The 18164-nt window shown below is 35.7% G+C and overlaps 1 protein-coding gene across 21 annotated transcripts in view; it reads left to right on the forward strand.

The window, feature by feature from the left end:
• Nucleotides 1–18164, forward strand: part of CCDC15 (coiled-coil domain containing 15) — an 89675-nt gene that overhangs the window by 54362 nt on the left and 17149 nt on the right. For all 21 annotated transcript variants that reach the window (XM_063728254.1, XM_063728249.1, XM_054525338.2 and 18 more), the window contains 2 exons: nt 208–300; nt 1454–1557. In XM_063728254.1, the coding sequence (XP_063584324.1) occupies nt 208–300; nt 1454–1557 (197 nt within the window). The remainder of the gene's footprint in view (nt 1–207; nt 301–1453; nt 1558–18164) is intronic.

Here is an 18164-nt window from a genome sequence, read left to right on the forward strand (position 1 = left end):
TTTATTATTTTATGTTTGGTTAATTCCTTCTGAAACGGCTTCCTTTCATTCTTTTTTGATTTTATTCTTTATATTTACTTTTTTTTTCCCCTCTTCATCCAGTTGAGCCCAAGTTTGCAAAAGAAAAGAATAGATAAAAATATCAAAATGGTTCATGGGGTATTTTTTGGTAATTTTGTCACTTAGTGTGACTGGACCTTCTAACAGGCTTATGATGGATATCAATCAGGATTGAGCACTGAATTCCAAGCTCCACTGGCATTTCAGTCTGGCGTAGATAAAGAAGAAGATAAGAAAGAGGTATGTAATGATACTGCTTTTGGACCCCAATATTTCTACTATGATAGTATTAATGTATGAGAAGTTGGAAACAATTTGTTGTGTCCTAATACATAAAAGAGCTAATACCACAAATATCATAAATAAAATAAAAGTTGCTTGACTCATTATAATGTGTTGAATTTCTTTTCCAAGCTCCTATGAGTTAGCGTACATTGATGTGAAATCAATTATTTGATACTAATAAATTTCTCCGGCTAAGGTATATTTGCCACTGTAACTTATTTAAAGGAAGATAATTACTTTATGGCTTTCTTTTCTTTTTTCCTCTTTTCAATCTAAAGTTAGTTTAAACCAATAGTTCTTAACCCTGGCCATGCACCAGAATCAGATGGGGAGCTTTTTTCAAAATACAAATATGCCTAGATCTAAACCAGATATACCAAATCAGTATCTGAAAACGGAGGTTTAGGGCATTTTTGTTTTTTAAAAATACCACTGGTGATTCTGATGCATCCTCAGTATTAAGAGCTACTATTTAGACCTTCAATAATTTTTACCAAAAAGCCCTGCACTTCTTTGGTATACACATAGACATGCTTTTTGCTCATTGAATAGCTTGTGTATTTAAAAGAGTGTATATAAATCCAGAGGTATGAACAGATCACACACAGTCTGGTAGCACTTGCTTTTATTCTACTTGTTTCATTTATGAGTCTGAGGCTTTAGTATACCTCAGCCCTTCTACCCTCCTCTGTGCCATGTTAGGCTAGGCTTAGAGTATGCTTTTGTGATACTGTTTTAATTTTGAAAAGTTAAAGTAACTATTGGTTCTGTTATGAAATATCTTCTACATTCTTTCTGTGGCCCTGCTTTTACGGTACTTACTACTTGGGAACACAGAGTAAATATTTCAGAGTAACAGAGTAAATACTTTCTCTGGTTTGCCTATTAACATATAATAGCTATGTGCTTGAAAATATAAAATTCTTGTGTGTGTGACATCCTGAGTGACCATAGACAGGAGGAAATTAAAGAATTAATCCCATGTAACTTCTATATCATCTATTTTTGTTTGCTTTCATTTGTTTTTGTCTATGGTATAAGAATATTTTTCTTCCTTGGAAATTCCTCTGAAAGCAGAATCTTAGTAATTTTAACTTCTTTCCTTTAGCGTCAAAAGCAGTACCTGAGACATAGACGAATTTTCATGGATATTGAGAGAGAACAAGTAAGAGAACAACAAAGGCAAAAAGAACAAAAGAAGAAAATTGAAAGGTAAGTTATTTGATCCACCCTGTGAGCCTTAAATTGCCAGTTAAGATGTTTTTGGAAGATGGACTTTATAAAAAGGTAATGGTTTTGCCCTCTGATCCATATTGAAAACAGCTATTTTTGATCTGGGTGAAGTACTGGAAGATGGTGAACAGCTATGGTTTAGTTTTTTGGTTCGATTTTCTATTAGACTTGATTTTTTTAGAGCAATTTTAGGCTCACAGCAAAATTGAGCAGAAAGTACAGAGAGTATACTCTCTGCCCCACAAATGCGTAGCCTCTCCTACTGTCACTATCCTGCACCATAGTGGTACAATTTATTAGAATTGATGAACCTACATTGACACATTATTATTACCCAAAGTCCATAGTTTACATTAGGGTTCACCTTTGGTGTTAGGCATTCTGTGGGTTTTGACAAATACATTACGTCATGTGTCTACCATTATGGTATTAGACAAAGTGCTTTCACTTCCCTAAAATCCTCTGTGCTCTACCTATTCCTCCCTCTTTACACCCTATCCTGTGGTAACCACTGAACTCTCTACTGTCTCCGTGGTTTTGCCTTTTCCAGAATGTCATATAGTTGGAATCATACAGTATGTATGTAACCTTTTCAGACTGGCTTTTTATACTTAGAAATATGCATGTACGTTTCCTCTAGTGCTTTTTTATGGCTTGATAGCTCACTTATTTTTAGCACTGAATAATATCCCATTATCTGAATGTATCACAGTTTAGTTATTCATTCACCTACTGAAGGACATATTATTTGCTGCCAATATTTAGCAATTATGAATAAAGCTACTTTAAAATCTGTGTACAAGTTTTTGTAAGGGCATACATTTTTAGCTCATTTGAGTAAATAACAAGGAGTATGATTGCTGGATCATATGGTAAAAATATATTTAGCTTTATAAGACACTACCAAACTGTTTTCCAAAGTGGCTGTACCATTTTGCATTCCCACTAGCAAGGAATGAGAGTTCCTGTTGCTTGACATCCTTGCCAGCATTTGGTGGTGTTAGTATTTTGGATTTGGGCCATTCTAGTAGGTGTGTAGTAGTATCTCATTGTTTTAGTTTTCACTTCCCTAATGACATATAATATGGAGCACCTTTTCACATGCTTATTTGTCATTTGTATATCTTCTTTGGTGATATGTCTGTTCATTTTTCTTCTTATTGTTGAATTTTAAGAATTCTTTGTATATTTTGAATAACAGTTCTTTATCAGTCTTTTGTAAACATTTTTTCCCCAGTCTGTAGCATGTCTTCTCATCTGTTGACAGTATCTTTTGCAGAGCAAAATGAAGTCTGCCTAATCAATTCTTTCTTTCATGCATTGTACCTTTGGTGTTATGTATAAAAAAAGTCGCTGCCATACCCAAAGTCACTCCTTATTTTCTCCTGTGTTACCTTCTAGGAGTTTTGTAGTTTTGCATTTTACATTTTTCTCTATGATCCATTTTGTTAATTTTTGTGAGAGGTGTAAGATCTGTGTTTAGAGTCCATTTTTTTTGCATGTGGATGTCCAGTTGTTCCAGCACCATTTGTTGAAAAGACCATCTTTTATTAATTATATTGCCTATGCTCTTTTGTTAAAAATCAGTTGACTGCATTTATGTGGTTCTGTTTTTTGGACTCGGTTCTCTGTTCTGTTCCATTGATCTCTTTGTTCTGTTCCATTGATCTATTTGTCTATTCTTTTGCCATACTACACTGTCTTGATTATTGTAGCTTTACTTACATATTTTTATTGATACATAATAATTGGACACATTTATGGGATACATGTAATTTTTTGATACCATGCAATGTATATGATCAAATATATGATGTATAATGATCAAATCAGAGTAATTAGGATATCTGTCTTCTCAAACATTATGATTTCTTTGTGTTGGGAACATTTCAAATCTTCTAGCTGTTTTGAAATATACAATAAATTATTGTTAACTAGAGTCACCCTACTGTGCTACCAATAAGTAGAATTTATTCTGCCTATCTAACTGTATGTTTATACCCATTAGCCCATTCTTCATCCCCACCTCCCTTCCCACCCTCTGGTTAACTATCATTCTACTTTCTGCCTCTACGGGATCAGCTTTTTTAGCTCCCACATGTGAGTGAGAACATGCGATGTTTGTCTTTCTGTGCCTGGCTTATTTGATTTAACATAATGACTTCCAGTTCCATCTGTGTTGCAGCAAATGACAGGATTTCATTCTTTTTTATGGCTGAATAATATTCCATTGTGTATATATACTACATTTTCTTTGCATCCCTCTGTTGAAGACACTTAAGTTGATTCAATATCTTGACAATTGTGAATGGTGCCACAGTAAACATGGGGGTACAGGTATCCCTTTGATACACTGATTTCTTTTCCTTTGAATAAATACCCAGTAGTGGAGTTGCTGGATCATCTGGAAGTTCTGTTTTTAGGTTTTTTTTTTTTTTTTTTTTTAGAAATCTCCATACTGTTTTCCATAATTTCTGTATTAATTTACATTCCCACCAACAGTGTATAAGAGTTCCCTTTTCTCTATATCCTCACCAGCTTTTGTTACTTTTTGTTGTTTTGATAATTGCCATTTTAACTGTGGTGAGATGATATCTCATTGTGGGTAAGTTCGGTTGATCCGCAGGCACCCGGATGACAAGCATGAGTGCCTGCAGTGGCGGCAGTGGATGAGGCAGGCCTGTCCTCAGGCCCTTTGGTTCTATACCTGGGTGCTGGTGACAGTGGGTGTGGCATGTAGCTTTATAATAAGTCTTGAAGTCAGGTAATTTCAGTCTTTCAACTTTGTTTTTCTTTTTTAATGTTGTGTTGGCTTTACCTCTCTACATAAACTTTAAATAAGTTTGACAATATCCACAAAATAACTTGTTGAGATTTTTACTGAGATTGCAGTTAATGTATATATCAAGTTGGGGAGAACTGACATCTTGACAATATTGAGTCTTTCTATCCATGACCATAGATTATCTCTCCATTGTATTTAGTTGTCCTTTGATTTCTTTCTTCAGTGTTTTGTCGTTTTTGCTCATATAGATCTTATAGATTTTTTGTTAGACTTATACCTAAGTCTTTCATTTTGGAAATACATATAAATGGTATTGTGTATTTAATTTTAAACTCCACCTGTTCATTGCTGGTATATAGGAAAGTGGTTGACTTTTGTATATTAAACTTGTATCCTTCAACCCTGCTGTAATCACTTAGTTCCAGTAGCTTGTTCAGTGACATTTTTGTTATTATATGATCATGTCACCAATGAACAAAGATAGTTTTATTTCTTCTTTCCCAATCTGTATGCCTTTTATTTCCTTTTGTTGCCTTATTTCATTAGCAAAGACTTTCAGTATGATGTTAATGAGAGGGTACGTCTTTGCCTTGTTTCTTATCCTAGCAGGTAAACTTACAGTTTCTTACCATCAAATATGATGTTAGCTGTACATTTTTTGTAGATGCGCTTTATCAGGTTGAAGAAGTTCTTCTCCATCAGTTGCATTTCTTTTTCTTTGTTTTTTTTTGAGACAGAGTCTCGCTCCGTTGCCAGGCTGGAGTGCAATGGCGTGATCTCGGCTCACTGCAACCTTCACCTCCCTGCTTCAAGCGATTCTCCTGCCTCAGGCTCTTGAGCAGCTGGGACTACAGGCTATGGGTTTTTACTATGCCCCTTAGAGCTCAACCCCAGTTGTCTTGACAAACTTCATTGTACCTACTGACTTCTAAACAATGCATAAAAAGTTATAATGGGCTGGGCTGGGTGCGGACATGATTTCATTCTTTTATATGGTTGCGTAGTATTCCATGGTGTATACATACCACATTTTCTTTATCCAGTTCACCATTGATGGGCACCTAGGTTAATTCTGTGTCTTTGCTGTTGTGAATAGCGATGCGATGAAATATGAATGCATGTGCCTTTTTGGTAGAAGGATTCATTGTACCAAATTATGGGATTACTGGGTCAAATGGTAGTTCTAAGTTCTTTGAAAAATCTCCAAACTGCTTTCCACAGTGGCTGAACTAATTTACATTTCCATCAACAATGAATAAGCATTCCCTTTTCTCTGCAGCCTTGCAATTATCTGTTATTTTTTGACTTTTTAGTAATATCTGTTTTGACTGATGTTAGATGGTATCTCATCGTGGTTTTGATTTGCATTTCTCTGATGATTAGTGATGTGGAACATTTTTTCATGTTTATTGGCCACTTGTATGTCTTCTTTTGAGAAGTATTTGTTCATGTCTTTTGCCCAGTTTTTAATGGGGTTGTTTTTCGCTTTGCTTGGTTTTTTTTTTTTTTTTTTTAAGATGGAGTCTTACTCTGTCCAGTGGCACATTCTCAGCTCACTGCAATGTCTGCCTCCAAGATTCAAGTGATTCTTGTGCCTGTCTCCTGAGTAGCTGGGACTACAGGCGTGTACCACCATGCCCAGCTAATTTTTGTATTTTTAGTAGAGACAGGGTTTCACCATGTGGGCCAGGCTGGTCTCGAACTCCTGACCTCAGGTGATCCACTTGCCTTGGCCTCCTAATTTGGGGGAATTACAGGCGTGAGCCACCACGCCTGGCCAAATTGCTTAAATTCCTTATAGATACTGGATATCAGACCTTTGTCAGGTGCATAGTTTGTAAATATCTTCTACCATTCTGTAGGTTGTCTGTTTATGCACTTGATAGTTTCTCTTGCTGTGAGGAAGCTCTTTAGTTTGAGTCCCATTTATCAATTTTTGCTTTTGTTGCAATTGCTTTTGAGGATTTAGTCATAAATTTCTTGCCAAAGCTGATGTCCAGAATGGTACTTCCTGGGTTTTCTTCTAAGATTTTCATAGTTTGAGGTCTTACATTTAAATCTTTAATCCATCTTGAGTTAATGTTTGTGTATAGTAAAGGTAGGGGTCCAGTTTCATTCTTCTGCATTTGCCTAGCCAATTATCCCAGCACCATTTATTGAATAAGGAGTCCTTTCCCTAATGGGTAGTCATTGGACCTAAAAGTTTCCTAGTTCCTTTTCAATGCTATTTCATCTTAATGAAAAAAAAAAACCTTTTAATTAGTAATCCATTTCTTTTCTTGTATTACTAACGTTTTCCTTCATCTTAATGGGCAACTGTTTCTGTAATAGAAGTATTATTATTATTATTATTATTATTATTATTATTTTTTAAGATGGAGTTTCACTCTTGTCTCCCAGGCTGGAGTGCAATGGCACGATCTCGTCTCACCGCAACCTCCGCCTCCAGAGTTCAAGCGATTCTCCTGCCTCAGCCTCCCAAGTAGCTGGGACCACAGGCGTGTGCCACCACGCCCGGCTAATTTTTGTATTTTTAGTAGAGACGGGGTTTCACCATCTTGGCCAGGCTGATCTCGAACTCCTGACCTCGTGATCCACCCGCCTTGGCCTCCCAAAGTGCTGGGATTACAGGCGTGAGCCACCATGCCCGGCCGAAGTATTCTTTATTTAGAAGAATTCATTTAAAAAAACAATGACTGCTGGTGTAGTAGCCATGTCAAAGGAAATATTTATTGGATTATTTTAAGTGCTTTCACATGTATTTTCATTTATTTATAGTTTATTCATGGGATAACTGATTTAAGCCTGCCTCTAATATTTGCAGGATTGGGCTCATGTACAAATACAAATTTATGTACCTTACATCTAAGTATTTTCATGTCATAAGCTGAGCTAAAAAACTGTTAAATGACATATATTCTATTGTCCTACCTTGACAAATATGATTTCATAGTGACTAGGAGATCGGACTCAAATTTGTAATTCTTTATTCTTGAACTCCTCTGAGTTACATGCAGGAACATGAGTGGAGAGTCAGCCTCCAGTCCACCCCCTTTCTATTCTTACTCATACCTCTATTTTATACTTGAAGAATTTTGGATACATGCTATGGTTCAACTCAGCCCAGATATCCAAGTTCTAGGTACATGCCCTGTAAGTAGTCACCCCTTAATGTCCCATTGAGCCTAGATGCGCACGAGAGGTGCAGCCTGCTCTGAGGAAGACAAAGGTGGGGAACAGAACTGTGTATACCCTAAAAACGGCCTTGGAAAGTTTGAGTAAAGAATTCCAGAGGCCTGGGTACCTGGAGCAGAGTATAGATGGTCAGTCATAGGCTTCAGGTGCATACCTTCCCCTAGTCGCTTAGTCTCTGAAGACTATGGGAAGAGATATGGACAGGCCAAAGTGGGACTATTAAAAATGTGGGTCTCATGATAAGGGCTCCCCTCTTATCCAGGTCTAAGAGTGTCTGCATTTATTCAGAAAACATTTATTTTTTATCTTCCATATCATAGGCACTGTCCTAGGCTCAGATGATGCAAAGATAAATAAAATTCATTCCTTTTCTTGAAGAACTCATAATCTAAGTTGGGGAGGGAGGATGAGAAACAAACATATTCAAATAAGTAATATAATTAGTGCAGTTGCCGAGATAGGTACAGAGTCCATGTGAGCACAGAAGAAGGGATTAACGATTTTACCTGGAGAGTTAGAGAAAATATTACACTTCAGTTGGGTTTGGGTGGATAAATATGTGTTTTGCAGGGAAGGGGATAAGGATGGTGAGTTAGGAAAACATATATAAATAGAATCAAGGTGGGAGGAAATAATAGTAGTATTCATGCAGAATTTTTATAATTCACAAGGGCTTTCATATATTATCTAGTTTAGTACTTTTCAACCAGAAAGCAAACATTTATTGAAAACTTACTACATGCCAGGGACTGTTCTATATGCTGAGAATATAAAACTAGAATATATGACAGGATAGTACATATTTACAAATGGACTTAAGTGTGAATGTATCCCTTATGAACTTTGTAAACTTAAGGCAAGTAACTTCACCTCTGAGCCTCAGTATCCTTAATTATGTAATGGAGATTATAATATTGATCTTCTAGTTTGTTGATAGCATTAAATGGAGAAATGTATGTAAAGTACTTAACATTGTATCTGACATTTAATAAGATCTCAATAAAAAGTACCTGTTTCTACCATGATGATGGTAGTGGTGGTGGTGGTAGTGATGATGATGAAGATTAATAGGATGAGCACCGAGAGAGGACAGACAATAGGAGAAAAAGAGACAAAAAATAATTACAATGCTTGAAGTGAGGCAGGGATAGTCTAGGGAGGTCAAGAAATGCTTTATAGATGAGTTAATACTCAAGCTACATCTTAAAGGATGAATTGAAGTTTGCCAGATGGTGAAGGAGCTTAGTATGAAGCATAAGGTATGTCTGGGAAATAAAATAAAAATTTGGGATGGCTAAACCCCAAGTGAAGTGAAGTGGCAGAGAATCTATAACGAAGTTGTTGAAAGATTTTAAGGCAAAAGTCCTGTAATCTCACTAGAATCTTGTAAAGATCAGTCTGGCAGCTGCATATAGAATAATCTAAAAAAGAAAACTGAGGCAGAGTCCAGTTAAGAAGTTATTATAGTAGTTGTGGAGGATGATGAGGGCACTGGGAACAGAGTGACATATTTAATAATATTTAAGAAGTAGAATCCATAGATTTTGATGACCAAATTCTTAGTCTTGATAGGTTTGGTATTGAGAGAGGGGTCAAGGGTAGTTTCTAACTTTCTTCTTAGATAATTGAATGAATGGTTAGTACCATTAACGTATATAGGGAATGTTCAAAGAACAGATTTTTCAGGAAGCTAGTGAGTTCAGTTTGTGACCATCAGCTTCAGGAGCATGTGAAATATTAAGGGAGGTCTGATTTATATGCATGTGAAAATAACTAAAGTTCTGGGAACAATAGGAACTAAGTATTTCTTAAGGAGTTTTCAAAATATGTTTCAGCATGACATTGGATAAGGTACAGGGCTACTGCTGGGTGACAGAGAAACAAGCAGAGCTTTTGGTGGTCTTAAGGAGCTGCAGTAACAAAATTGGAGACTCAAGGGTCTCAAACATTTGATCAGTTTTCTCCTCAAGACATTTGCCAAAGTCTAAGAAAACTTGAAGGCTAAATGGAAAATGAGTGGAAAAGAAACTAAGAATCTATTAGTCTGTGATGACCAGGAGATGTAGAGTTCAGGACCCACTGGGTTGGGGGAGGGGAGAAAGGGCCCAATGTACATATCAGGCTTTCAGTTGAGTTAGGGAGAGCATACACTAAGAACGTGGTCTAACTAGCGTAGAATAAACCTTACCTAAATTACAAAGCAGCCTTGATTCTGCTGATGTCTGGACCAGATTAAGATGATGAACTGTGTACTTTCTGCCTAGCTGAGAAAAGTGTGAACTTTCTTTGGTTATGGATAACATCATTTAGAGCCTCTAAAAAAATTAAAACAATATTCAGTATTCAATCAAAAGTTTCTGAGTACATACTTAGAAGTAGATGTCCAAAAGCCAAGAGAAAGAAAAGACAACAGAAGCAGACTCAGGTGACACCAGATACTAGTATTAGTAGACTTTAAAATAATTGATTAATGTGCTCAGGTAACTAGAGGAAGAGATGGAGAAAATGGATGAAAATATGGAGAATTTCACCAAAGAACTGAAATCTATAAAATAGAATCAAATAGAAAAATATTATCTTAAAATAAGAACTCAACTATATACACAATGAGGTACCACTTCAGACTCACTAGAGTAGCTTAAGGAGGCAAAGGCAACAAACTTAACAGTACCAGATGGTGGCAAGGATGTAGAACAGCTGTAACTCATTTATTAGTATCATATGTAGAAAAGAGCACAACCACTTTGGAAAACTGTTTAATATCTTATACAGTTAAACATAGACTTACTATATGACCCAACCAATTTATGCCTAGAAATTTAAGAAAAGTGGAAACATTTATAAAAACACTGAATCGTGACAGAATATATTCCTTTCAAGTGCCCATAGAACATTTTCCAAAGTTGATCTTACTTTGGGTTATTTTTCAGAGTATGTTCTGTAACTTTAGTGATATTACACTAGAAATCAATAAGCAGTATATTTCTAAGGGATCACGGATCAAAGAAAATTTATAATGGCAATTAGGAAATACTTTTGAGAGAATGATAATGAAGATAAATCATATTAAAACTTTTTAGATGTCACTGAAGCAGTCCTTAAAGGGAATGTCAGAGCCTTGATTACAATTAATATAAAATTAAAAAGGCTACAGATCAATGTTTTAACCTTCCATCTTAAGCTTGGGGAAAACTGCAAATTACATCAGAAAAAAAGAAGCCATAGGAATAAGTGCAGAAATCAGTGAAATATAAAACAAATGTATAACGGAGGAAATCAAAGACAAAAGTTGGATCTTTTAAAAATTTTGTTTTGCCAAAGATATATCACTTTTACTAATCAGTAAAAAGAAAAAACACAATTTACCAATATTAGGAATAGAAAAGGAACCATTACTACAGAGCCTACAGACATTAAATCACAGTAAGAGAACATTATAAGCAACTTTACATTTTAAAAATTTGAAAATTTTAATAAAATAAACTCCTATGGGGATAAAACAACTAAAATGGACACAAGAAGAAATTGAATATTTGAGTAATCCCATATCACTGAAAGAAATAAAACCAGTTATTAAAAATCCTGAAAGAAAAATCCAGTTTCAGATTCAAGCTCATATATCTTCACTGGGGAATTCTTTTTAAACGTGTAAGGGAAAAAATAACATAAAGTTTTACATAAATTCTTCCAGAGAATGGAAAGTGGAATATTTCTCGAATAAAGCATAACCTTAATACCAGCCTGATGGGGACATTACAAGAAAGCAGCATTACAGACTAATTTTTCTTGTGAGCATAAACGAAAAAAGCCTCAAGTGAAATATTGGCACAATGATCTTTGAGGGGCGCTGCTGCAGGCCCCTGTGCTTGCAGCTTCTGCTTGAGCCTCCACCTCTAGCCCCCAGGCAGCTTCTTAACCACCCCTGAACTTCTCCCAAGCTATGGACCAAATGGAAAGAAAGCTTTTTGCAACAACAGCAATCATACAATGAATAACATACTGAAATAAAATATTCCAAGATGTTAAAGAATTGTCTTTGGATGATGAAGCATTTTTTCCTATCTTTCCTGTATTTCTTAATTTCTCAAATATTTTATCACTAGTTTGTTTGACATTGGAAGACTAAGCAGTATCTGCATGGTTGAGGGCCCCTTGCTGCTGAATATCCTGTTTATTGTGCATAAGAGGGTACACGGACTCCTGAAATATTTATGTGGCATCCCACTAGTGAAAATAGGTTTCCTGTGAGGTGTTTAATATTCCCTTTGCATAAGTTTTTTTCCTCACATGCTTTTTTCCCCCTTGAAATATAATACTGTTGTTCTAAAAGCAACCTGACAAAAACTGTTGCAATAAAAAAGTATGTGGATTGGGGTTGGGATGCTTGGAAAAAAAAATCTTTATCAAGTTGTCTAGTGTGACTTTTAAGCAGAATTCTCTTTAAATATTTCAAAGACCTTTTCTATTTTTAATGTTCTTTAGAGCTGTAGTATAACAATTTCAGCATCTAAGCATGTTGACGCTCAGTTCAGGAAGTTCACTCTCTCACCTAGGCCAGATTTGTCTTATGATAGCCTGATCTTTTAGCTGTAATTGTGATCTGATCTGCATCAAAAGGTCTTTTCAGTTCTGTATTGCCCATATGTAAGCATTTTACAGGCTAGCAGGTAAAAGTCAAAATGGAAATTTCGTTCAGTTCATTTGACTGAAGCCAACACACCCCTGCTGTGGGTGTTTTATGTCTAACCTAAGTCTTCTCATGACATGCCTACCACATGGCATAGTCAGTGGGAAACTTTTCTTTAGCAATACTACTCACCTTCTTTGAAAGCTTTTCTGCTAAAGGGTTTTTGTTTTATTGCCATTTCCTACTGGATAATCTTTTTCTTCTTGTGTTTATACTCTTGACCTCAGAAAAAATATGAAGGACTGATTGCTTTACAGATGGTATCAGAAGACTTAATCTTGTATTGATAGTTGGCAAATAATTAAAAATTAATTTTGCCTTTTGCTTATTGAAGAAACTAAATCATTTATGCCTTCTTTGCATGGAAGTTACATGATTTAACTTGAAGACAAAACCACCTTAGCAGCATTCTAAAATAATCATACATCTGTTTTATAAACAGTAATTGATAACTACTTTACCTCACTCAGTTGTTATAAGAATAAAATGAATGGTTTCATTCATTGATTTAGCAGCTATTTATTGAGCATCTGTTAATTGGTAGAGATGATGCTAGACATAGGGTATGCAAGAAATGAAAAGACATGGTCCCTATCTTCAAGGATCTAGCTAGATAAGTTTGACTAACCAATGGGGAAGCAGATAAATACAGTCATGCACCACATAAAGATGTTTTGGTTAGTGATGGACTGCACATACACTGTTGGTCCCATAAGATTATAGTGGAGCTGAAAAATTCCTATTACCTAGTGATGTAGCCATTGTAATGCATTCCTCATGTGTTTGTGGTGATGCTTATGTAAACAAACCTACTGTGCTTCCAGTTGTGTAAAAGTATAGCACATACAGTTATGTACAATGCATAATGGTTGATGACGATAATGAACACCTATGTTACTGGTTTATATATTTACTATACTATTCTAAAAGAAAAGTTAACTGTAAAACAGCCTCAGCCAGGTCCTTCAGGAGCTATTCCAGAAGAAGGCATTATCATAGGAGAATACAACTCCATGAGTGTTATTGCCTCTGAAAACTGTCCAGTGGGATAGGATGTGGTGGCAGAAGACAATAATATTGATGATCCTGACCCTGTGTAGGCCTAGGCTAACATGTATTTATGTCTTAGTTTTTAACAAAATAGTTTAAAAAGTTTAAAAAAATTTAATAGAAAAAGCATATAGGACAAGGATACAAAGAAAGAAAATATTTTTTTACAGCTATACAACATGCTTGTGTTTTAAGCTAAGAGTTATTATAAAAGAGTCAAGTAAAAAAATTCAGTTTATAAAGTTAAAAAGTTACAGTAAGTTGAGGTTAATTTATTATTGAAGAAAGAAAATTAATTTTTGTAACTTTAGTCTAAGTGCACAGTGTTTATAAAGTCTACAGTAGTGTATCATAATGACTAGACCTTCACATTTACTCACTGCTCGCTCAGTGACTCACCCAAAGCGTCTTCCAGTCCTGCATGCTCCATTCATGGTGAGTGCCTGATTTAAGTACAGTGTTTTTATCTTTTATACTGTATTTTTGCTGTACTTTTTCTATGTTTAGATACACAATCACTTACCGTTGTGTTATAGTTGCCTACAGGATCCAGTCCAGTAATGTGCTGTACAGGTTTGTAGCCAAGGAGCAATAAGGCTATACCATATAGCCTGGTTGTGTCTAGGCTATACCGTCTAGGTTTGTGGAAGGACACTGTATGATGTTTTCATGACAAAGATGCATTTTTTAAAGAATGTATCTCCATAATCGGGTGACACATGACTGGAAATAGATCATTATAATACCATATATTTAGTATTACAAGACAATACAGCACGTGGTTAAGAACACGGGGAGATATGTTTCCAAGTCCCAGCTCTGCTACCTACCGGCTGTGTGACTTTGAGAGTTACTTCTGTAATCCTCAGTTTCCTCTATGTACAATAAGGATAATAATGATATATACCTCATAAAGTTCCTGCAAGGATTAAATGAGGTAACATGTAAATGTGCTTAGTACAGAATCACAAATATAGTATGTGCTCAATAAAGGTTAGCTGCTGCTTATCATTAGAAGGAAAAAAGTACAAGAATATGTGGTAGCACAGAGACTGTTTTAAAGCCAAAGTTGGGGATATGGGGTGGCAGAAGGAAAGGGAGAACTTCCTGAGCTGAGTTTTGAAGGATTTGTGGGAATAATATAAGACAAGATGGGAATTGGAGAGGGGAAAGCCTGGATGGGAATTCCAGGCAAAAGGAATAGCACTGCAAAAGCAGTTCTTCATGAAATAATGTGACACCTCTGAATTTGATGTGATTGGAGCTAAAGGAATAGCAATAGGTGAGCCTTAAGAAATAAGGAAAGAAATGATTGTAAAGACCTTAGTATGTCATGAGAAAAAAATTTGACTTTATCTTGAAAACAGTTAGGGAGCTCAGTGGCATCATGGGGATAAGATGAAATGATTGTTAGGAGGTTGTTGAAATAATATATAGAGAGAAGAGAGGTGAAATTAATTTTTTAAAAGATCGTTATACATTAAGTCCTAATTGAGTGTCAAGCACTTCGCATAGATTATCTCCTCTTAATGGGTACAGTAATCCTGCAAGGTAGCAGTAACTAGCGTTCACTGAGTGCTTACAATGTGCTAGGCGTAGTGTTGAGTGCTTTAGAGGCACTAGGTTATTTGCTTGTTTCAGTAACCTTTTAAGGTAGATTTTATTACTCATTTCATTTTACAGATGAGAAAATGAGCCCTAGAGAGCTTAGGTAATTTGCCTAGGATTAAGGGTACATTTAGCAAGTGGCAGAACTGGGATTCAACCCCAGATTTATTTGACTTTATCACCTAACGTCCTTGAAGTTTATAACATGGCCTGCCACATAAGACAAGGCCAGGGAGGCAAAGAGGAGGAGGTAGTTTTAAGAGTGGTTAAGAGACTTGATAGGATTTTGTTAGAGAAGAATTCAAGGATAACTCCCAGATTTATGGCTTAGGCCACTGGGTACATGTTGTACTATAAAACAGATTTGCCAGAAAGGTGGTAGAGGTGACGAGGATTAGTTTAGTTTGGAGCATATTGGGCTTGAAGTGCTAAAAGGAAATCCAAGTAGAGAGTACCAATAGGAAGTGTTAAATTATTCTTATTAGTGATTTCTCTCTTTTTTGATACATTATATTTGTACATATTAGTGGGGTACATGTGAAACTTTGTTACATACATAGGATACATAATCAAATCAGGGTATTTGTCATTTCTATGTGGGGGGTACATTTCAAGTCTTCTCTTCTAGCTGTTTTGAAAGATACAATACATTGTTGCTAACTATAGCCATCCTACTCTGCTATGAAACATTAGAATTTATTCCATTTGAAGTCATAAGGAAGAATACTGTCAGAATCATGGAACTGGGAGGCAAGAGAAAGGTTGAACAGAAAAAACAGGAACAGCAGGAAAAAAGTTAGATTTCTAAATTAGATCTTAATTCTGTTATATCAAAGAGGCAGATTTCTTCCACCTCCTTGAGTAGTTATTTTTCCAGCAGGGCACCTCTTTCACTCCTGAAGTAAATAAGCTTGTTTCTTAATCTTGGAAGCAGAAATCCTTTTATTTGAAAGTATTGGTGTTGGCAGATTTCTGTGATTGCTTTGGAAATAGTCCTTGCTTTTGGTTCTAGGTCTCTATTTTAACTTTGTGATGGATTAGTGCTGTGGCATTATATGAAAGATGACTAACAAGAGTTTTTAAGTTGTTGAAATTGTAAGAAAATATATTTTAAATCCAGTTTCCCTGTGATATCACCTTATTTTCAGAATTCTCTTTGAAATGTAAATATTGACATTTTTTAGTTGTGCAAACACCCAATATAGCATGTTTATAAACCTCTTTGCAGTCTTTTATATTGTTAACCTCTCTTTTACTGAAAGCCTGATGCTGGTTTCAGAATACCTTTTGGCATAGCCAGAGAATCACTATAATTGTATTCACACCATTGCTCTAGGAGAAACAGATAAATTGACATATTGATTTCTGACCTAGTCTAGTTTCTATTGTGTATCAACTAAAACATGTATTTACAATACAGGCTTTGAAGACATTGGAGAAGAATAGAAACTTGTTTATAGAATAATTGTTTTTTAAATCAATTTTTAAATTTAGCACTATCATTTTTTATTTTATGATCCCTTCTTAAGCTACTATATGGCAGCTGTTCTTAACCTGTGAATCTGACCAAAGCTGTGGATTTTTTTTCCTGGGAGAATACCTGTGAGACATCAAGTAGAGATGTCAAATTGGCAGGTAGATAAATAGGCTTGAATTTCAGGGGAATGATCTATGGTGGTGCTATAGCTTTGTGAGTTATAGATGGTAGTGTATAGTAACTGAAGCAGAGGGCATACATAAAATCACCTGGGGGGGAAGGTACTGAGTAAGAAAAGGAGAAGGCCTAAAATTGAGCTTTGAGGAACACCTAGTGTAGAGCAGATGGGCTTGCAAAGAAGACAGAGAAGACAGAGAAGCTTTGAGGAACACCTAGTGTAGAGCAGATAGGCTTGCAAAGAAGAGAAGGATGGTCTAAAGAAGTATACGAGGAAATTCAGGGAAAGTATTGTGTCACAGAAGCTGAGGAACAGAAAAGTTTCAGGAAGGAGGGAGTGGTTAGCAATATTAAATGTGTCTGAGAGGGCAAGTAAAATTAGGACTGAAAAATGTTCCATCAGTGTTTCTCAACCTTTTCTTCATTATTGTTCCCCTATTGAACCTTTTTAGACATTTTTTCTAACTGCCCCCCCAAAATAATTTTAATACACAGATATAACTGTTTATGTACTGTGATTTTTTGGAGAGCCACAAATTACTATAATATCTAAGGGTTTTTTGCCTCCTTGGGGACAGTATTGTACCTAATAAAAATGCATGTACTGGATGGATTAAATGACCTATAGGTCACTAGTTGTTTTGGTGGAGTGATGGATCTTAAGGCCATATTGGAGCAGATGAAGAAGTGAGGAAATAGAGACAGAAAATCTACTCACTCTTGAGATGTTTGTGAAGAGAGGAATATCTGTGAGGAGAGGAATAGCTACCAGGAGAGGGATGGGGCTGACTCCATCATTTCTAGTAACCATTCTGTTACCAAGACCTATGGTGTTGACACTTGAAAAACAGTGCTGACGTGTTCCCTTAGCCCTTAGTTTACTGGTATAGAGAATAATTCATATAGAAAATTATACCAGTAACTAAGCTTTTCTGTCATCATTGACTTGGCTCTGTTTAAATTCCATCATTGAAAACTTCAATTTGATTCATTATTTACAGGAAAATCTTTTATCATTTACTTTTTTTTACAACGTTGGGAGTTACCGAACTTAACAAATATGAATGTCTTCAAAATGCTTACTTTTCTTTACTGGCTTTCATTGGAATAAGATCTCTAGATATGGATCCCTAGCCAAGAGCGCCTGTGATCTTAGGCTCATCTTTTAACTTTTGTATTCTTAATAGTTTTCTTTCATTCTCTAACTTATTTCACACATGATCTTTTAAGAGAGCAAGATGACATATATTTTAAAGTCAAGTGTGATATGTGTATATGCCTGTTTTGGCCTTTTTCTATATTACCTTCCTCACATTCCTAGTATACTCCTTTATATGCCTTTAAATCTTTATCTTCACTTGTATAAAAGCATCTCCCTCTGCCCAAGCTGCAATAATATTTTTCACTTCTCCCCTATTACAACTTTATGTTGTTTTGAGTTTGAAGCATACCATAAAAATGATGTTTATGTCCTGTACTCAATTTAGATTTACAGCTGTAGCTCAGGAAAGACTGGTAAATATGGGAGAATAGTTGTAAGAAAATCTTTGTTTAAAGTGGCTTTGTCACTTTGCTAGAGGTGGCCAGTGATTAGCTGTCAGAATCTG

The sequence above is a fragment of the Pongo abelii genome, chromosome 9 (genome assembly GCF_028885655.2).
Source record: "Pongo abelii isolate AG06213 chromosome 9, NHGRI_mPonAbe1-v2.0_pri, whole genome shotgun sequence".
NCBI classification, from domain to species: Eukaryota; Metazoa; Chordata; class Mammalia; order Primates; family Hominidae; genus Pongo; species Pongo abelii.